We start from the raw sequence: 22,702 nt of genomic DNA, 5'->3' as shown, positions 1-22,702 counted from the left end.
CACACAGCAACGTTTTGGAAACAATCTCCATGCACACATGTGGAGTGCATGTATACATGTCAGGCCAGTAGATGGCGGTGTGATTTTGAAAGGAACCAAAACATGCACTTGTGTAGAGACCCTTGATTCCTCAGCGCATGAGTACTACTATGAAAACATCAAAGACAGCGAGCACACAAACATTTGTATGGACTGATGATAAGGTGAAATTGACCTTTAATCATAAGGAGGGTCAATTTTAAGAAAATGTAGACTGGGAGTCATGCCAACCACGCATGTGGGAAAACCCTACTTTGGTGGCAAATGACTGCAACTATAGTGCGCATGTGCGTTTTCAGGAAGTTGTGTTTTGCCTGTCTACATAGAGACGGAGGCAGGGGTGTTTTGAAAACTTTTCACTCTGGATTTTTTTCCAAATTGTCCCATTTTCAGACACCCAAAACGTCCTTGTGTAGCCAGACAGCCAAAACGCAACAAAAGTTTTGCATTTTCACCTGAAAAACGTTTTGTAAACAGGGTCTCTGTCTTTGGAGCTCCTATGCCCACTATGTCAGTGTTTTGTCACTGACAGGTCAGTAAATTCATACGACAGACAGAATTATCATCCAGCCACCTTCTGAGATTTTTTTCAAAGGTTCTTCCTTCATAAGACCTACTAGGGACTTTTTCCCAGTAGGTTGTGAGACATCTACCATGCGATATGCAATGTATGTGACACAGTCTATCTGAGGCGTCAGCTTACATTATGGCTGTTTTTTATATGCAATCATGTATGGGAGCCTGCAATTATCAGCTACAACTGCTACAAAATTAGAGTACAAATGCTTCATCAGCAATAGCCAAGATTTAGACTTCAAGAAAACATCAAATGTAGGTCACAATTCACAAGGAAAGGTGACACTGCTCTAGAAGACATGTCAGACATATAAAAGCGTTGTGGTGGCACATTTCTATCACCTACCAGGTACTCTTGGCCTGTCTTTGAGCTCTCTGATCTCCAGCATGCGCTGGCTGTGTTCACGGTGTAGGATGTGTGGTGCTGCGATGTCATCCAAAGCGTAGTGCTGCAAGGGTGGAGGGGTCGGGTGAAGCTGGGTGTTGAGGGGCAGAGGGTGGGCGGGGCTGTGTCTGGGAGCAGGGCTGATGGTGCAGATTCGTTTGGCTGCAGGCTCCAGGGCCACTGGGGGTCTGTCATGAAAGCCATTCTCTTTACCTCTGCAGGAGAAAACAGGAGTGTGGTTATGAAATGAAAAAGCACAAAGGCTCTATACGTGGGCACTTGTATGCTACTCTGCTGTCCAACCTGCTGGGGCTGTGTCTCTTGGTGGTGGTCTCTGGAGGCTCCATGAGAAGCTCGGAGGAGTCTGGAGAGGAGGCCAAGGTGGTGCTGAGCAGGAGGTGCTCATGCTGGGACAGGTACTGGGCTGGGGTTTGCTTGGCTGCCCGTGCACAATGGAGGAGCTCTCTTTGCAAAAGAGGAAGGTTTGCCTAACCAAGAAACAAAGACTCTTGTGAGGTTTTATTCTATTTTTAAAGACTCTAGAAGTTGAAAAGAAATGCTCCTTGATACTAGATTGTTATACAAGGATGAATTTTAGAGGCATATTTACAAGGAAGAAGCAAAAGGCATTGAACACTATAGCAGGGCAAAGAGACAGTTTCTGCCTCCATGAGGAAGGGGGGCTTTGACTCCTTAAGGTCTGGCTGTAAGGCTCAATTTGGCTCTTAGTATTGCTCTGTGGCTTTCCTCTTTGTTGACTGTGGTGTCCCAATCTCAAATAAAACCATCTGAGTCCTGCATGCTGCTGCTGAAGTTGGTCACTAACCTTCTGCACGCACCGCAAGCACAAAACGTCAGTCACGGCATATGTAACAGAGGCTTATGAACTTAAAACATCTCAAAACAAATGATAAACAGACTCCACTTCACATTAAGCTGTGGTCTGCTTCTCTTTTTAATATTTATCTACGACTGTCTCCGTCCTATCTTTCCATCTCGCTTTTGTTCCCCTGCATTTTCCTAATGAGTAACAGACCTTGGTATGTTTGCAATTACAGCACTTCCTTACTTGCTCTACCAGAGGGAGCAACTAAACAACCATACCGTTCTCATTATGTGATCTCCTTCTAGAAGATCCTTTCTCCATGAATCTGACCTTTCCTGCCCTGTCACAACAAACTCAAACCTATGGCATGCCTATATTGGTTTATCCTCTTCACAGATTCTGATACTTTGTGATGACTCTGTATGACACCCCTGTGCTGTCTCTTGCCTGTCTCCCATGCTCCTCTGCGTCCCCTCTTTCCCTGGGGCCCCAGCTAGCGAAAACATGTGCTGTGTTTCACTTGAGCTCTCTGGGGTTCAGCGGGGCGGATGCTAGATTGGCGGCGCCTTGGCAGCTGAATGCTCTTTTTAAACGGGACAGCGGCTCCATATGGCGCACTGGAGCCCATAAAAAGGGAAGGGAACGCTTTATAGGCATGTTTCACACTTCCGAGTTCCCACTTTTCCCTCTCTCCTCCTCACCCGGCTCCCTCGCTCTCTCTTTTTTTCCACTTCCTCACCCTCTGACTTTGTCCCATCTGTCTTTCTCTTTCTCTCTCTGAAGAAGTTGGAATCAAGTTTTTAGGACCCCACCCCCTCGTAATAAATTTCTAAAAGGAGGGGAACAGAGGTTTCTTGTCTCGGCACTCTCGAGACAGACAGATGGAGGGGCTCCAAAGGTGAGTAAGAGGTAAGTGTGGAAAAAGAGTCAAAAGTTTCTGACTTGCTTAAAGTTACGGCCATACACGACTGACTGAAGATTTATTGGCTGCTTCACTGAGAGGAGCTCCTAAAAAGTATACTCTCGCCGACTCCCCTTGGTTACAAAGGTGCTCCGGAGGCTGCTTAACTCACGCACACAATCATCTGTTGCTCGTCAAGTCAGCACCCAGGTCTTGATTGTTCCTTTGAACTGCAGAGAGGTCATTTATTCAATTAAAAAACCTACACAGACCCCTATTTATAGACAACAGCAGCGTGTCCTGGAAACACGGCAATAAAGTGAAATGAATCTATTACTTTTCCAGCATGACTCATAAGCTGTAATGTGATTGCCTTGTAGATTCTTCAAGGTTGTGTTTAAGTCAAGGACCCTCTCTTTATCGCCTGTTATTATGTGATTAATAATGTAGCAGGGTGGAAAACCTCAGCTGGGAGAAGAGAGGTGAGTAAATGTTTCTACCAGGCTAAGCATTGGGTGCAAGGTTTAAAACTTAACTGTAAAGAGGAAGAAAAATACAGCAGCAAAGAAAAAGGGGAAGTAATTCAACTGAAGATGGTGAGGAAGTTGGTGTGTTTACCTTGAGAAATGGGATAACAAAGGGCCGTAAGGGGAAGTTGGTTGCCTCCTGAAGACGGGAATGAAACTCCTCGATGGTAACTGTTGAATTCTAGGGAATCCAGACCAAGAAACCAATTACAAACGTTGCAAAAGCAGATGGTGGTGGAAAGATGAGGTGCACATTTTGAAGAAATTACCACAAGAGCCAGAACCAGGCTTCGCACACTGTCTCCAATCTCGGGAGAGATGTCATTCCCAAACTGCTGCAGTGTGGTCAGGAAGCGTTTCAGCTTGCTTAGCTGGCGAGCCCCGCAGGTGGCTGGCAGCTGCTGGTTGGCCAGCGACGAGGATGAGGAAGACGAAGGACCGTTACTGTAGCGCTGTGGCGGAGATGGCACTGCGTTCAGGGTTGGTGGGGAATGATGATTCCCATTTGTCACTAGAGAGGAGAGATGAAATTGAAACTAATTAAGAGAACACATACTTTATAATGAGTTTCAGATCATTTGTTGGAGATGTGTCATTGCTCAGTGCAATTATAAAGGGCAGATTAAAGCACCTCTTTAGATTCTTATAAAACATTATGAAATTTATACTGATACTTCTTTTTGGCCTTCAAAAGCAGAATAGATCATCAGCATCAAAACTGAAAATTTCTGTTTTGTTTCATTCATGTCTGAGATTGCTGCTAGTGGGGCAGGACAAACAGGAACACAGTTATGAAGTACTAGCAGTAGTAGTAGTAGTCCTTTGTCCCATGAACAGACACTGTAGCCCTCAAACCAGGAAGCAGGTTCTACTCCAACTAAGGAAAGGTTTAAGAGCCCCAAACCTAAATATTTAAAATAAGATAAGAGGTTCTGATTTGTCTTCAGGGGTTGCCAAAATCTAAAATAAAATAGATAACTCCTCACATGAGCTTTAAATGCATTTATCACCCATTCAAGGGGCAAATTCCATCTGAATATGAATTCAAGCAACAAATTCACGTTGAATCTGAGGCTTTCCTGAGAAAAAAAAGGCACTCTTAACAAGAAACATCCTTACATGCTGTGGTGGAGAAAGAGGCCGGGCGAGGGCCACTGGGGTTGACGGAGGGAAGGGGAGGCATCGTGGAGCTGGAGCTGCTGCTGGGGGCTGATCTGGAATGAGTCTTAGCATCCACAGGAGAACCGGGCATGGCAGGGGTCTTCTTCTCTCTACTGTCTGCAGAGAAAAAGAGGAAGAGAGGGGTCAGCTGTGGGTCAAAGACAGAACACTTTCAAATATATAGTTGTTTTGCTGGCATGTTTTGTAAAGGTACTGGCTTAGGCTTCCACATTGTATGGTTTCATCTATATGAAGTAAAAAGGTTTGACTCAAATGTACAAAACAAGAAAAAGTTATTTAATTCACTTAAGCATCCACATCTGAAATAAACAAGCAAATAAAAAGACCATTTTTACTTTCTCTGTTATCAAGTGGTTTAAATTAATGCAAAAGCTCTGGGTCTACGGTCACAAAAGAGAACAAAAATGCCCACCCCCCAGCTCACTTCACATCACACAACACACACTGCCAGGGCATCACCCACCCTGCCACCCCCCCTTCAAAGAGCCAGATGTCTAAAGTTTAGCCCCTTTCTCCCAAACTATTCAGATCAATAACAGAAGAAATGCTGAAGAAACCCATTGTGTGGGAGAAGAATGCCCCCTCATTGAGCTCCCCCCGCGAATGCGGAGGGGGGGGGTGGTAGGAAAAAATATGAGACACAGAGAGAAAGGGACGAGGTTATTTCACGCTTTACTAACGAGATCGGCAATCTTTTGAATGTTAAACGCAACTTCTCAATATGCTATTGCCAATGAATGAGACCACCAGATAAGGGGTATGTAAAGAGTGCAATGGGGGGTGTGGCGGAGCGGTGATGTGGGATCAGACGCTGTCTTTGTCTCCCAGAGATCCATGAAGACCGGGACCCGTCTCCATTTAGAGTGGATCAGACCTTTCTAACTGCTTCAAGAATGGACGATTAATAGACAAGCATGGTCCTGAAGGTCATGGGTCGGCAGAGAGCAGCTTTTTAAATGTGGATTCATGGTTTTAGGGCTTTGGCTTCAATGGCACCCTTTATATCTTTTTCACAGCTATGAACTCTGCATGGCCTTGAGCTGCAGGGAGCCAGTTTATAAAGGCTTTAAGTTGGAAGGTTTAAGCTGTCAGTAGGTAACTTAAGGGAACTAAGAATAAAGAATCCACCATATGCACATGGGGGCCAGTTTCCTAAGACGACAGCCGCAGAGACGGCTGCCATCTTAAGAAAACAGCCTTATAAGTTATTATGTTGTACTGCTGGGATTTCTTCTGAAATGATTTTACCACTTCCTGATTGATCAGCAACATAAAAAACAAACCCTTGAGCTAGCATTAAATAACAGCTTGCTCTGACATTCAACCTAGCATTACCTCTTCAGACTAAATATTATGGAAAGTATTTTTTCATTCTGTATGACAAACTTGTATTTTAGACACATCTAATTAAAAAATAGGCTGTAAAATTTTCAATTATTTAAAATACATCTTTCAAATGAAATTGTTAGGTAGCAGCAGTAGAAGAAGTAGTAGCAGTGATTGTAGCAGAAGTAGTAGAAGTAGCAGCAGCAGTAGTAGTAGTAGTAGTAGCAGCAGCAGCAGCAGTAGTAGTAGTAATAGTAGTAGCAGCAGCAGCAGCAGTAGTAGTAGTAGTAGTAGTAGCAGCAGCGGCGGCGGCGGTGGTGGTGGTGGTGGTGGTGGTAGCAGCAGGCGGCGGCGGCGGTGGTGGTGGTGGTGGAGAGTGGCAGCAGCAGGCGGTGGTGGTGGTGGTGGCAGCAGCAGCGGCGGTGGTAGCAGCAGCAGCGGTGCCGGTGGTAGTGGTGGTGGTGGTAGTGGTAGCAGTGGCAGGCAGGCGGTAGTAGTAGTAGTAGTAGCAGCAGCAGCAGTAGTAGCAGCAGCAGCAGTACCAGTAGTAGTAGTAGTAGTAGTAGTAGTAGTAGTAGTGGTAGCAGCACCGTTAGTAGCTTTAGCCATAGTAGCAGAAGTAGCAGTGGTGGTAGCAGTAGTAGAAGTGGTAGTAGGAGACATACAAGTATTAGCAGTAGTAGCAGAGGTAGTTGCAGAAGTAGCAGTGGAAGTAAAGGTAGCAGAAGTAGTAGTGGTAGTAGCAATAGTAGCAGAGGTAGCTGCAGAAGTAGCAGTGGTAGCACTGGTAGTAGCAGTAGCAGTGGTAGCAAAAGTAGCAGAAATAGTAGTGGTAGTAGCAGTGGTAATCGTAGAAGAAGAGGTAGCAGAAGCAGTATAAGTAGTAAAAGAATTAGCAGTATTAGCAGAAGAGGTAGCCAATACTAGAACATTATAAACCTCAAGTTTTAGTTTGAGAAAAAAGTATTCACCGTGTGCACATGGTGGTCATTTTCCTCAGACATCAAATTCTGGGCTTAAAACTTCAGTATCGTTATAATATTGTTGTACTGTTGTTGCTGTCAATATTGTGATACTGCTGTGTTTGTGGTTACTAATCTGATAAACATATAAAAATAGACTTTCAGTGTTTATCAGCTTGATCGACCAGAGGACATGCAAACTCAAACTTGAGAGTAAAAGAAATGTCCAAAATTTCCTTTTTGTTATACAGTAATTTTGTCAGTTTCAAATGTTAGCTTGAAAGAGTGAAAGCCAGTGTATCATGACAACTGTGTTGGTAATATAAACTTGTATAAAGAATACTCTAGAACTGTGATGCTAGCTTGTAAGAAATTAAATGCTAACATTATGAAACAGTACCCTTTTCTCTTGTAAGAGATTTGCATTTACATTATAGAATGGTACAACTAGCTTGTGAAAGGTTGAATGTTTCCAATATAAAATAGTATAATTAGCTTGTCTGAGGTTAAATGCTAACTGTTCAACGTTATAAAACGATAATGTTAGCTTAGATAAGGTTAAGGTTAAGTACTTAGTTGAATATAGCTTAAGAGTTTAATGCTTATAATGTAGCACTATTGAACTCTGACGTTAGCTTAATAGTGGCGCTTGCTAGCATTAGCTGTTGTTTCACTGCAGCAAATCAGCTGTTTTCAAAGTAACTTCTCTTGATAATCACTTGAAAGTAGTGAAATACAATTTTAGAAGGAAGACAACATCACATTTAGAGCATGCTATGTAAAATGAAAAGGCTGCTTTGTGTACTTAGATAAAAGCATTTCAGATTTCTTCTTATCTTAAAAAAAAAATAAAAAAACATGAACGGATACATTAGGAAGTTTCACAAGATATCCTTCAGCCCTGTTTGTCTTCTGTTGAGTGGAGTCGATCCACACAGTTTGTCATTCCGCCCAATGAAACTCATCTGTCATGTCTGCAATTCATTACAAAGCTTTGACTGTTCTCCCTCCTGTTATGCCGTCAACTTCATCCCTCTCTTGTTCCTCTCATTCTTCCTCAGCTGTGTGGCCTGCCTGCCATCTCTCCACCTGTTCTTGCACACAGGGGGCAGGAAGGAGGCATCTAAGCAGACATTTGGACTGTCATACCCACCATACACACAGCCTGCCAGAGCACCGCAGGAAGCAGCCTTCAGCACACATACACACCACTTCCAAAGCTTTGCACACTCCAACCGTATGGCCAGGAAATTAGACTGACATCTCAATAACAGAATCAGCGTGGCATATGGCCTTAATGTCAACACTGTTACCATGTAAACAAGTTCATGCAGCCAAGAGCTGGGATTTGGGCATTCAGAAAGTGCTATACTGTAGTGTTGCATGGAAATGTATTCACAAGAACTTGTTAACACATTATCAACAGTTCTCCATTGGCAGAGAACTATAGTATAGCGTCCAAATTGACTGTCATGCTTGTAAATCTTCTTGTGCGTCTATTGTGTTTGGTCCAGTACGTTTGAAAGCAGTCAAGCTACAGATGGGTTAGGCAAGTTAACTGGACGACTGGCCAAGTATAGGCCTTGTGCAGATGTGTGACAGCCACAACGCCACTTGTCACACTTGACAGTGGAAGTTGACGTCAGGCTGTCAGTCGACAGTTACATTCTAGGTGTACTTATGAGCCTTTAAAGTAGGAGAAAGTAACATTTTAGAACTTGACTAATTAACACAAATGTCAGTGACCATGTCAAATAAGCAGAGTCATCTCAAGGGTGTACAACTTGTGAAGATGTGACTGAAAGAGGCATTTCTCTGTAGATGGCAGTGATGTTAGGTAATATAAAAGCCTTGATGCCTACAAAGCTGTTAAAAGGAATTCCGTTTTTGTTTCGTTTTTCTTCAAAATGGCAAAATATTTTCATCAGACTACACAGAGAAGCATTCAGAAGTACTATTGCTGTTCTAAACTTCTCATTGGTTAATGGGTCACATCTTAAACCATAACACCAGCACTTGCAGCCCATTTACTGCTTCCAATATAAACAAGACATTATTGGTATTTAACCTCAAAAATATACAGGTATCTAAAGCAGACATTTCCAACTTCTAAACTTTCTATTTACAAAATGTGCACTACACACATTACCAAAGGGACTTTGTAGGCAGTATTAGTAGTAGTATTTATTTAGCACAAACATCTTGTGATTAACGTGCCCCTTTTGTCATCTAGGCACGGATGGGGCTGTTCAGGACAGACTGCCTCTGGTCACATGGAAAAGGACACACATGCAGAGCAAGAGATTTATAGATGGGAGCATGTCTGATTCTGCTACAATGATTATGTATCCCCTTTCAGCTAGTTACCATAAGCTTTCTACCTGTTGACCCTGCTTCCAAGTTAGCAAGCTGCTTCCCAATTGCAATTCAAATCGTAAAAAATTTGAGCAAACTTTACAGCTATGTATTTTTGTACAAGCTCCAAAAAACACTTTTGGTACAAATGAGATAAACACCATACCTCTAGTTTATGGTGCTCACTGAGGCAGATGACAACACCATTCCTTGTGTGGTTAGCATGTATGCTAATCAACTTTTACGCCAAGGCCCAGCGCAGACATTGTGGAGCATGCAAACACCTAGTCCAGGCTGGTAAGATTGACTCGTACACATGCAAGAGAAAACTGACCTCAGCCACATTATCTAGGTGTGTTAGACTGCCTTCAAAAGGTTTAATTAGTAAGATTTTAGCTGGAATAATATCAAAATGCTTTTTTAAATGACTAGCATGCTAATTTGACTTTTCTAACTGCAAGTAAACATTTCAACTGACAGGTCTATTGGGCACAAAATTGCTTCATATGCTTTATATTGAATTGCATACAAATACACAGTTGAGAAATAAGGTTGCAGCTGTGTTCTAGCAATCTTAAGACGCAGCAGTGTATCTTTCATTAGCCGTGCCAGAAGTAACATCCAAAACAGGAGACATCAGGTGTGTGTGCATGTAGTGCTGACAGCCCACAGAGAATTGCCTCTGCTTGTCAATTAGACAGCCAGCATAGCTGGATGACTTCATCTGGCTTGCGAGCACCTGAGTCCACCATATATAGTCACAGGGGAGGCAGCTGTCACCGCGGCGGCAAAACACACACACACAGACACACAAAGTGGTCCGATGTTAACTCAGGTGAATATTGGCTTAGAGGAGGATGTGGGCTGTTTGTCTGGTCTAAACGCCACCTGTCATCAGCTCTAATGGAACAAAAGTACACAACATGCGTCAACAGGATTACATGAAAATGCCACGATGCATACCCATCACTTTAAAGTAAAACAGCGAGAAAATAGACCGATAACACTCGTTAAGAGAGCCAGTGGGTTCATCAAAAAATACATATAAATTCTCCTCGTTCCCTTCTCTCTCCTTCTGTCAAACAAATGATACACATAATAAGTTTTATAGTCTTGAGATTCACTCGAACTCATGTATTTGCTTTCTATAATTGCTGTCATTGCAGGGATGGAAAAGTCATGTGCACCTGTGGTGGCGGCTGTTGTTGCCAACCAGGTGTTCCTTGTTTGTTCAGTTTCAGGTGACACTCGTCTGCATTAAAACATTCGATCTGCTGTAATTGCCTCTCTGACTCTGCAGGTGATGATTCAGGATGATGCAGAGAGAGAAAAAACAGAGAAACATGAGAGTAGGGCTGTTACTTGTTAGCCAATTCTGGGACTGACTGCAATCTAACAAATAATAGAATTAGAATTGACAAGACAAATAAAGCTCTCCTTGTGAAAAGGGAGGATGAATAATTGACTTAGAGTCTGTAGAAATAAATCACACTTGACTTGAAATGTTAATAAATATGTTTAGCGTTAATACTTACAAAGCTCATGTTTGAAGTCTGAGGTTTAAACTCTTACGCAGCTGTGAGGCATGTGTTTGCAAGTGTGAGATGATACTGGACATGTGTGTCAGTGGCTGCTATCTCTGTCCTGTCAGTGTAGATGAGGCGAGGGAGGATGTAGCCCAGGCCTTGCTAATTTATCAGTAAGCTTAAGACTATTGAGAGTAGGTGCAATACTTCAACTATGTAGTTTCAGATTAAAGTAACACACAATGAAAACAGACGGACAACAGCACAGCTGACAGTCTGCAAGTTATGCTGAAAATACTGGAAAATATGTTGAAGTAAGAAAAGAATAGGTTATGTTTAGACTAGTTAGCAAACAAAGCTAGAGCCAAGCTAGTTTACTTAGCAAGCTTTGTTGATTTTGTTACAATCATAACAAAGAAATGAGTAAAATTGAGGTTTAAGTAGGTAGCTAATGCAATCCTAGCAAAATGTAGCTTCTTAGAAGAACACATCTCTGATGTCAAAAGTTTTGAAAAGCTACTCAAAATCTGGGCATTGAGTAGTTAGCACGAAAGCTGACAAGCTACTACATGGTGCTTAAAAAGAAACTTGGAAGAAAGAGAGACTTCTTTAAACAACTGAACAACTTCCTGATTCATGGTGAGGAGAGGGCATACCGCCTGGCTAGCATTAGCTAATATTACCGTCTGAGCATGGGTAATGTGAGCATTAAAAAAAACACAGAACTTCCCTTTATGTGAAAATGTTAGCTTGTAGCTTAGAGTGCTGTGAGGCTTTTTTTTTTTTTTTTTTTTTTTTTTTTGCTTTTCTTTTTGAATTTGTCGGCATTATTCCCTTATTTGTACTCTCTTTCCTGGACTATGTTTTTAACCATTTATGCATGAAATTTAATAACAATAACTTATTGACTCTCAAAAAACAGTGGGCAAATACCAAAGAACCTCAACCTGATACACATTTTAAACTAAAATAAAGTTTTAAATACTCGTGTTGACCAGACACAACAGCCATGACATGCAATTTATCTTCAATAATGACAGTAAAATATAAATACTTTCATAAAGGGCTTTAAATAATTAATAAAGATAAAAACATAGGGAGCTACGCTGCAGCTCAGGGCAAAAAAAAGGTAAGAGCTAACAGCTCCCTTTGCACCAATGCAACTGATGGGCACTTTTCCTCCTCCTCCTCCTCCTCCTGTACCATATGGATCTAATCGGCCAAGAGCTGGCCAGCTGGGACCTCCAACAGTCACCTGTGAGGGAGGACGAGGAGGAGGAGGGGTGCAGAAGGGGACTGCTGGAGCCTCCTCTGCTAAGCCAAAGCAGTCCCCTCCTCCACCCCCACACAGAACAGAGGAGGGAGGGGGTTGAGGAGGAGGATGGGAGGGGGGGAGGCACGAGGCGGCTGAATGCAAGCGAGTGGACTAAAATGCTGCGGAGACAAAGGCTGCACCTGGTCCCCGTCCATCCACGCACACCACCACAATACAGCACACATCTGTTCCTCTATCCTGCGCTCCCTTCTGACCTCAACCCACACATACGCACAAACGCACACTCCAAAGACAAGGACGAGCACCAACACTCACACTACATCCACTTATAAAGCTGATAATTGGATAGTGCGTGGTCTCAGTGTGTTGTTATAACCTCATAGTTAAATAACAAGTTCAAGCACTGTTTTAGAGCCTTTTTTAGCATGTGTATGGTGTCAAGTTTCTGAAAGTCAGGGCTTATTTCAATCAACTTCAGTTATGTTATTGCTCTCCTGGGACCTTCTCAACTGTTGCCTCTTTGCAGTTGCAACACGCTCATGGATGCAGACTAGGGCTGTCATAATACCAGGAGGATAGTAGTAAGATTCAGGAGATACTGACAGTGTTAATTTCATGGATTAAAATTATCGCTAAAAATGTTAGCTGTCTACTTTTTTTCCATGAGGAAGACAAGACCAAGACTAGCTAAAAACAGATCTTTGATGACAAAAAGGAAGTTTAGGTGTTATCATGGAGACTAAATGAGACTAAAATTTAATTTAGTTTTCATTGGACATTCAAAACCCATGATATGAGAGAGCACAAGCTGTTAGGTAGGGTGAATCTGAAGCTCTAATGACTTTCAGGGACATCAGGTTTTGCACAGCGCAAAGAACACACAAGTGAGATTTGCAAGGAATTCTTATGGACTAAAACTGGACAAAAAAAAACTTTCAGCAGCTAAAACCAACAACAAAAATGTGACAAAAACTAAAAGGCATTTCAATCTGAAGACCAAGAGAGATACTGAATTATAAATAGCTGTAAAAATTTAACTGGATGCTTGATATACAACTCCTAGGTACCCAATATTGAATCATTTGTTGTTTCTTGTTTTTTGTGCCAAACGTTGCCGATATCTTAGGCATGGCTAGAAATAGCTAACAACATTTACTCAAATTACTCTAACTGAATAGTTTCTTATGAGTATTTTATTAAATAGCATTTTAAATCAGTGCTTTTACTCATACATAAGTACGTTTAAACCAGAGTAACTTTTACTTGAGTACTAAACTTTTGTACTTTTTCGACCTGTGTTGACTACAAATTAGCACACAGCAAGAGAATGAGTCCACACCACATTCCAAAACAGCTGTTGTTCTCAATCTTGGGCAGAGTTTTTAGATATGGTTCATCTGTGTTTAGTTATGTTTAGATGTTGCCTGTTTTGCAGTTATCCCTGCTTTGCTCATGTTTGTAGTGGATTGTTGTTTTTGATTTTAGAAGCTTGTGCACCATGAGTGAAGTTATCAACTGAGTTGATGTTCACATCTGTGACTTTAGATGTTCCTAAAGGATGCATAGTGCATATTCTTCATTGGTTTGTGTTGCCTTACAATGGAGTTGGCTCTCTCCTTTTCCTTTACAGAGGCGACCCAACTCGAAACAGATTTGTAGAGTAACTGCAGCTTTGTCATGCTGTAAAATATTTAACACTTTAAAAAGTTTAGTTTAACCATATGTAGTTTGGACTAATATAGGCACTTTTAAAGTTTTAAGTTAGTTTGATTAACCCTGTCAATTTGGCTGTGCTTTTCACTTTATTATAGAGGTGTGACTTGACCTGAACTACCTGGTTGAAAATCTCTTCTCTTGTTGTTATTACCTATAAAAAAGATCATATTTTACTGTACAACCCATCTGTACCTACTCAGCACTTTAAGTAAACTTTAAATATTTTTTACTTTTGCTTTAACAGATTTAAAACCAGTAAATTTTACTTTACTTGAGCACAACAGTCATGTACTTTTTCCACCTTCAATTTCAAGCAAAATAGAAAGTGTGAATGAGGACTGCTTGTATTTTTGATGGATTCATTTCTCATCTATGCCCCTATCATATGAAATGGAAGTAGTTTTGCACAGTTTTTGTACTTTTTAATGCTTTCAATCATAAAAGAATCGAAAATATAAAACATGTTAAAAACTAGGATGCAGATTGGAATACTTAAAACTTAACAGCAATAGAAATTATGTCTCACCATTAATAAATGCTTCAAAATTTAAGCCAAAAACTGATTTTATAGGCCTATTTTTCATCAAATGCCCTTAAAGAGGGCGTAAAAATGTTAAACAAGCATTGACAGGAATAAGAAATTAGTCTGCAAACATACGGCGCCAAAGGTGGAGAAGGAGTAATGCCTCCAAGGAGGGGAGGATGGAGGATAGGAGGGGAGGGAATAACAAGGATAGAAAATACTGTTTTCATTTGAAAGACAAGTCAAGTTGTCAGACTGTGAGCCAGGCTGTTTTTCTTGGCTCTCATTACCACCTTCCAGCCCTGTAGACTACATATTTGGACAAAACCCAATGTCAACACTCTGCTCCTCGTGCTGCTCAGGAGGGGAGAAACTGGGAGGTGGTGAGATTTGACAGTGAGAGAGAGCGATGTGCATACAGTCAGTCAAAAGAAGAAAAAGGACGTCTATGAATAAAAGGAAATATAGCTGGAGGTAGAGGAGTAAGACTTTAAATCGAGACAAAGACATGAACTTTTCACATTCCCCTATGAAGAAGGGATAGTGAGAGATGCCCTCATATTACCCCCTCACTCAGTCAGATGATTACAATAACACTGCTGTAATCCAGCATGCCACAAGGAAAAAACACAACCCAGGGATGGGAATGTACTTAGTGGCAGACAGAGCGAAGGCGAAATAGAGGACGGCAAAGCAGGAGGGCAGGCAGACAGACGTCGTCCATAAAAGTAAGAATGAGCAGTAAAAATGAAGGAAAGTGATGTGATGCGGGAAGCAGAGGAGGGAGGGGGGAATCTGGCAGAGATCAGACAGTGAGAGCGGACAGTGTCCACGTGGACATGAGGTCAGCGTGGGGAGAATGAACCGGAGTTAGTGGCTTTAAAAACAGTCAGAAATGAGTCATCTTCGCATGTTTCAGGAATTGTTCAAGTTAGGCAACTCTATCATTATACCGGGAATGAAAGTTACTTTAAGCCTCTGCAGTTAGTGTTCAACATTTTCATTGATTTTCAAACAGTAAATAACAATATCTCAACTCTGGTCTTACAGTGGTCTCCCATTTTAGGTACTTTCCATTACTGGCCTGGATAGCCAGGTAACATCGGGACTCTATGTGAGCATGCACCGAGAATATGTCACTCTCTCATAGGCTGCCAATTGAGCCATAGTTGTAGCCCATTCGTCACAGGGAGGTGGGTGTTTTCTCCTCCAGTGTCACAGGAATATCCGTTTAGATGTTGTGGGAGCCAAGATAATCCATAGTTTCTAAAAAGACACAGACTTAATGTCGCATGGTTGAGCCTAGAACAACCAACTCAGCAGAGTTCAGTCAGGACCACGTTGTTGAGAACCACATGATTTGTGGCTGTAAATATTTCATTATTAGCAGTTTGCACTTATGCTGCTATTTATATTCGGTGGTGTGGCTTCTGTGGTTCTGGGACTCCCCTGCCCTTCCATGAGCCAACGTGGAAAGCACAGCACACAATCCTGCTCTTCCTGTGCAGATAAAGAAAGCCAGAATGACACTGATTAAGTCAGAAGCAGAATAAAAATGAGGAGCTGGGGTGGAGGGACGCTTGCAGAGAGAGCAGCTGAGCATAGCCAGGCAAGAGCAGCATGAAAGCGATTAGCTAATAACGTGTTTAGAGCAAATCAGCCAGACATCAGCTGATGAGGCTTGCGTGAGATCAGCTGATCTCAATGGCAATGCTTGACTCTGTGGCCTGCCTGAACTAAAGCTATATGCTCAATACTTGGAGTCTCTTTTTCAGGACTTCTTGAAAGTTTGATACTTGTCTGTTAGAAAAATATGACCAGCAGTTGTTGAATTAATTTACTGCCAAGTTTACACATTGTTTTAATATTTTTCAAACACAACCTTCAGTTTCTCAGGTGATATGTCCTTGTCTTGTCCCCTACTGTTTTTTAACTCTTATCAGAGGAGCACACAATTGGCCTTGTAATAGATAGTAAACAGTGAAGGCTATGCCAGATTTTGTAAAAGATTCTGCATATTTTGACTCTACTTGTGTATAGAAATTATCAGAAATTACGACAAAATTAGGAGTACACTTTGTATTTCTTAAACATTAACATTCATTTGGCCTCTGTTACAAATTTGTTGTCACTGGGTTGACAGATGTGAGCTATTCACTGCACAAATTGTATCAAACACAGACAAACACACGCCCAAGTCGCACACAGCTGGGCCACAAGAGCTGGAAGTGGATGTGTGTCATCATATGTGTGTGTTGGCCCCATTTACCAGGTGTTGCGTTTGTCATCGGCTGAGTGGAGAGAGCACACTTATCCCTGAAGTCACACCTGTGAAATGGCCTGCCTGAGGCACATTTACACACACACACCCACACAAAAAAGCAACTGTGACATAACATGGATAGTTCAAACCTGTCAATCATGACCCCGAAACACAACAAAAACGTTCAGACATCACAAACTCACACCAGCTTCCCTTCTCCCAGGGCCAGTAGATTATCTGCCTGTCTGGTTACAAGCCTTCTCACCTCTCCGTAGCAAATTGGTTAGCCCGCCCATCAATCAACACGAGCTCTGGGAGGCTTTAAAACCCAAGCTCGCAAAGTGAAAAGCACTCAAATGTGGCATTTATGGACACAAGGCAGCATAAAAACCCAGTTTGTCTGTCTTTATTATCTCTTCTCAACCTGTAAGTTCATTCTGAGGGCATAAAAACTCCCATGCAGTCAAACCAGACTTATATGTCTCCCATGATCCATAACACAGATGCATATCATCATTTGAGTCTGGAGGATTAAAACAGGGTGGCTCCTTTACATTACAAACCCAGACAATAAACCCAAACCAGCAGCCAGGCAAAATACTGTTCCCCCCTAAGCTCTGTACTTGATGTACATACACAGACACACTCTGAACTCATAAGTTAAGACAGTCCATAAAAGAAAATACGAGCCCTGGACATGAGAAAACAAAGCACGCATTAAGACCAGCCTGTTTCAGACCAGGTGTCAGAGGCCTCAACAGCCAAATGGCTCGGGATCAGGTCCAACCAGATGTTGCTATCAACACGAGCCATGCGGAAGATATTTATACAACCTCTTTTGACCCAGACGGAGAGTGCCGATGTTTTGTTTCATCTCAAGAGCTTTGCTGACGTTTATCTGGAGAGTCTTGACAGTAAACATGACAGTTGATGGATGTTCACTAGCATTTTGGAGATATTGCCTTTCAGTGCTTTTACACAGACACAAAACTCCTGAAAAAATTTTTCAGAAATTTGCAGGGTGAGGTGCATGTGTGATCACAATGTAGATGGCAATCTCAGGAGTGTTTTAAAGCCAATGTGGTTGTGCATCAAAAAGTGTCAGCTGGAGACTTGTTCAAGGGGCAACCTCAAGTGTTGAAAAATGAACCCAATGTTTAAGCAGAAAAACTGTAGTTCCTTAAGTGTCCTCTAGAGGCTGGCGCAGAAGTGCTGAAAGTCATATACACAACCATGTTAAAATGCCAATTTTCTTAATAACTAAAGATGCTAACAGCCTGGTTTGATAACAAATCTGAAATAGTTATTGCTTCTGTTTGCACATGCTTCACAAGGGGTGTTTTGTCTGGAGGCTTGGGGCCTACCTCCATTTCAATTCTTCATCCTGTTATTTGGCTGATCTAATGTTTGTGCAGGACATTTTTAATTGAGCTGCAGATTTTTCTCAAAGCCTCCATCAATAAACAAACCGCTGACTTCACTCAAGCTTCATCCAAAGGCCTCAACAGTGTGGTTCAGGAAGTAAAAAACCCATTCATTTTCTCCATAGCTGCTTTATATTAAAAGCCATATGATCTGAAGTATCCCAGCTACACTTACCACAAGATACATAAGAGTGAAATGATGCTGTATGCTCCAGTAGAAGACAAAAGTTATCAAGATATCAACCTGGTTTTACGAAAAGTTTAATTCATCTGGAATCTCAGCCAAAAAATACTGCAATACCCACAATCCTTGAGTACCACAGCAATATCTCTGATTGGTGGAGTGTCGAATTACATGAAAATGTCTTCCCAGCCTGCAAACAAAGGCTATCGACTGTTAATGATGACAGTGCATGCCACCACCGTATGAAGTGATAAATACTTAAATTACCACATAATATGGCATTGTTCCAAATTTAAACACTATAAAATAGATAAGTGTAGGATAAGGTAAATATATGGTTCAAAAACCTGAAAAGCTATCATTTCATTTATCATTTACAACAAATAAAATAAATCACAATGGATTGTGGAATATGTAGCCCTCTTGTCCCTGTAAAGAATATAGCTATTAATGAGTATTCAGGTACCTAGGTACCAAGGTTAGCTTGGTTCATGCATTAAAAGTGTTGTAGTAGGGACTTTGCAAAATGTCTCAGGGAGATTTGAATAGGGAATTTTACTTCAGGAACCAGCACAGCCAAAAGTGCTAGACACTGCTGAGCTCTGTATTTCCTGGAGTCTGTGGGCTTGCTTCATGTACATGGCATGTTAAAATGCCAATTCTACTGGCATAATGAAGACTTTTTACAGCCTGGGGAAAATATGGTCGGTTTTAATAGTTCATATCCTTGTTGGTAGTTTTTTTTTATAAGTCATCCATATTGACTTTAAGAAGGGTAAGAGTTGTGTGTGATGAAGGGCATGACTGATACGGCTGCAAGGCACTTTAAAGCTGTTCACCCTTAAGGAATAAGACAATCGCCATCTTTGGGCTTCAAAATTCCACATTTGTGACAATGGATGACATCACTGAGATTATGTCCACATTTTATATAGTCTATGATACAAATGGCCTATCTTCACTCGAACTTTACCCAGGATTTTTCCAGACAGCTGTTTATCAAATTGTCCATGAGAAGATGAGTTTAGCTGAGTTCATGACATTCATTTCAAGCAATTTTTGTGTGTATGAGTATATTGCATTATTATGCTTTTGGTCATCCAGTGCTTCATGTTCTTCTCCACTATTTTAATAAAACAAGGAATGTCTTGTACTGCATGTATAATTGATTAAAAAAAAAGCAAAATTGTCATCATAGCCTTACTCATTTGCTCCTTTCGACCATCTTCGTGTTGGTTTCTTTGTCATGTTCTGCCCCCTGAGAGCCCCCTCCGTTTGCCCCCACTTAACAAAAAAAAAAAAAAAAATTCAGGAGCACAGATGTGAAATTTGCTTTTGGAAACCACGAGAAAAACACCATTTTCTTGGTCACTGGATTTTCCCACACCTGTAATCCCGTTTCGAAACACACTGAATGTGACTCACATCACCGAGCACTTACAAAAACTCATCAAAAACCACAAACAATCCTGCTTACTGTATTGTCGTTAAACAAAGACATTATCTTCTTTTCCCCAAGCATGGTCTGCGCAGACGACTAATCTACCGCCCTCAGGTTTTTGGGGGGATTCAGTGAATCAAAGCTGAGCTGTAGGTAAAGTATGGTCCACAGAGTCCATAAACAGAGCTTTAGCCCCAGCTGTATAAAAGAGCAGAGCTCCACAGCCGCTGAGAGAGACTGATAAGTAAAACAAAGAGGCCAGCTGTGCTCAAAACAATAAGGGGAATGAGAAAGAGATAGCTGTGGAGGATGAGCGTGTGTTTGTGGATGTGTGGGTAGAAGTGATGTATGTTATTGTGGCTGTGTTGTGTATGGGTTTGAGTGAACATATGTTTAAGAACACTGCGTTTCTTTTTTTATGACTTGAAAACAGTTGTTCCTTAAAGTGTCAGTGTGGGTTTGTGTCTGGTTGTACAGTCACAGCAAAACCAATGAAGGTTTTTTCTCTCATGTGAGTGAAAATATAAACATTTCCATCACACTCTCTCAGTGGGAAAAGTGCAAAAAGAAAGAAAGGAGAAAATAATGAGTATGAAAGACAATTCATCCAGAGAGGCTGCACCACCCATTTCTGGTCCACCCACGAAGCCAACAACACAAGCTGACTCGGTTCATGCATGCTGATGAGTATTCAGAGTATGGTTTAGGTTTTACTTGGAAAAAAGAAAGTTTTCTTTTACAGTTTTAAATGCATCTTGCTCCAGAGTAGCAGCACTTATCTCTCTATGTAGAAAGCTGAGCCTAAAGCCTTCCTTACAATACTTTGGTTGAGGGTCAAAATGCAGCTAAAGAACTGCCAAACACACTGAGAACCTACATGGGTTTAGCTGCTTTTAGCTACATTTTTTGCTTGGCTGATCTACATTAAGACTTAAATCTACTGTGTCTGACAAAAAATAAAAAGTAATCAAGCTTGCACAAACAAAGTTTATGCTGTATTGAAGTGTGAAAGTCATGCATTTTCTATTTAAAAACTCAACAAATAAAGTGACAGTTACTTCCATTTATGTAAGTTAAAAAAGGAGTATAATTTGGACAAATGTCCAGTTAAGTTTGACGGGAATGTAAGAAATGGGCCAAATTTTTAGGAATTGGTGGCCTAAAAAGTAATCAAGTGCAAAAAAATACTTAAACTACACTTAGAAGCCCAAAAACTATGTCAGAGAGGCATTAATGTTGAGTAAGAAAGCAAATATTCGCTAGCAATTTAGCATTAATGCACAGTATCTAAATTTCATCCCCAGGAGGCTCTCTATCAAAACAAGAACAAAAAAATAAGTAGTGATAGACTGGTAAGAGCCACAAGCGACTCACAAAGCATTCTGGGATTGCTCAAAAAAAGAAAAAAAGGTTACTGTTTGTGCTTTTTTGCCTTTATTTTGATAGGACAGCTGAAAAGAGACAGGAAATATGGGGAGAGAGAGTTGGGGAGGACATACACCAAACAGTACCAAGAAATCAGAAGAATGCATCGAGGAAGGGCACTTTTAACAGCTTTTCTCCATCATTAAGTGAAAGGCTTACTGTTTTGTAAATACATCTTATGAAGGCAGTTTTTAATGACCAGTCCTTAATCAGCTGGGATGATGGAACCTGCAACTCTACACAGGAGAAAAATCATGGTCTACCACAAGTAAGAAGCACAGAACATGAATGAGATACAGCAACAGAACGACTGCTTCCAGTAGCAGTTAACACTGAAATAATGTAGCAGTCTGTCAGGTAACATCCAGTAATTCAAACATTTCAAACAAGTTGTGTCTGTCACTGTGGCTCAGACATGACAGCCACTGTAACAGGCATGTCCTGTTGCAACTGCAACTGCATTGTAAACTATTGGAAATATTTGAGGTAATGTGAGAACTCATTTAGAATTTGTGTAACATGGGTGAGCCTTTTTAAAAATTACAATTATTTCAATGTAAAATTCTACATATTGTACCTTTAGTGTTCCCTGGAAAAGTTCTGGCTGTGTTTTCCAGCTCATGTTATTCGTCAAAGTTTGCCAAAATGTAGAAACCATAAAAGGATGCCAAAACTTTGTATAATTTATTCGGTGTATTCAGCCGAGGTCACTTCATAGTCGTTTAAGCATGTGTTGATACTCTCCCCTCACAGACCACACCAACACAGAGAATAAAAGTCTTGTCCTGGTTCAATGAGTGGGCCTTTGCGGCCAGCAAAGGGTCAATAGACCCCAGGAAGAGCCCCCTGACTCATGCACTTACAGCACAAGGAGCTCCCATACAATGTTGATGAGTTTGCAGTAGTATAGACAGGGGAGAGCACAGGTGGCTCACTGTTCATTGACACAAATCTACATCTGCACACTCACTGACACGCACACAAAAAAAATAGCCATTTCCACACCGTCTGGAGACATTCCCTGCAACGAAACAATCTTTCAGAGCACTACTTGCAGTCATTGAGTGATTTTCTGTTGAGTAAATGACCTAACCCTTTCATGTCCACACACAGAGAAACATAAGCGAAACACACAACCTCTCATTGAACCCCCGGGGGCCAGATATCACAGTCTTCGCCACTGGAACTAATAGAGCACTTCCTGCATTGAAGCAGCTGCTCTGTTCTGTGTGAATGTGAGTGTTGGGTGAAAAAGGAGGGTATTCTGTGGATGGATTCTTTAGATTATAGCAGGGGTCATGGTGGTCTGTTTCTGTATTTATTAGCAGGGAAACTCACAGCTGGGAAGAAAAGCAACAGAGAGCTATATAAGACAAGCAACCTTGTACTTGAGGAGACACAATGTCTAGAGGACACCTGGTGCATACATGCAAACACACTCACTGCCTTGGACTCAACCTGCACTTAAGGTTGTCACGATCCCCATACTTTAACTTTGATACTTTGCTGTCAAAGTTACCATCAATTTTAAATGTTTTCACTGATAAATCCCCAACAAAATAAGCTTATATACTTCCTCCTGCAGAAGATCTTCATATAAGCTATCAAGTCTTTGCTATATTTTGACAAACTTAGCGCAGACAAAGCATCACACCCCTCCATGGAGCCCAGGGTGGGAATCAGTGGCCTAGTTTAAAGTGATAACCAAAAGCAGATGACAGCAAGACTTCTGCTATGCTATGCATTTATGCTTCTGGACTTCTAGGTCAAAGCCTGGTGCAGAGGACGTAGAGCATGCTCAGAACACCTGAAGTCCAGCTTGGGTTCAACTGAGGTGTAAGAGTC

The 22,702-nt window shown here is 41.4% G+C and overlaps 1 protein-coding gene across 2 annotated transcripts in view; it reads right to left on the bottom strand.

Annotated features, from left to right (window-relative positions):
• cbfa2t2 (CBFA2/RUNX1 partner transcriptional co-repressor 2) overlaps positions 1-22,702 on the bottom strand; it is a 61,571-nt gene that overhangs the window by 9,325 nt on the left and 29,544 nt on the right. For both annotated transcript variants that reach the window (XM_041816049.1, XM_041816058.1), the window contains exons 2-6: positions 4,374-4,532; positions 3,524-3,765; positions 3,346-3,435; positions 1,304-1,488; positions 962-1,215 (exon numbers count right to left, since the gene is read on the bottom strand). In XM_041816049.1, the coding sequence (XP_041671983.1) occupies positions 962-1,215; positions 1,304-1,488; positions 3,346-3,435; positions 3,524-3,765; positions 4,374-4,532 (930 nt within the window). The remainder of the gene's footprint in view (positions 1-961; positions 1,216-1,303; positions 1,489-3,345; positions 3,436-3,523; positions 3,766-4,373; positions 4,533-22,702) is intronic.

This window comes from Cheilinus undulatus, linkage group 3 (assembly GCF_018320785.1).
Source record: "Cheilinus undulatus linkage group 3, ASM1832078v1, whole genome shotgun sequence".
NCBI lineage: Eukaryota > Metazoa > Chordata > Actinopteri > Labriformes > Labridae > Cheilinus > Cheilinus undulatus.
Note: the sequence above shows the minus strand (reverse complement) of the source record. Positions and strands in the feature narration are given on the sequence as shown.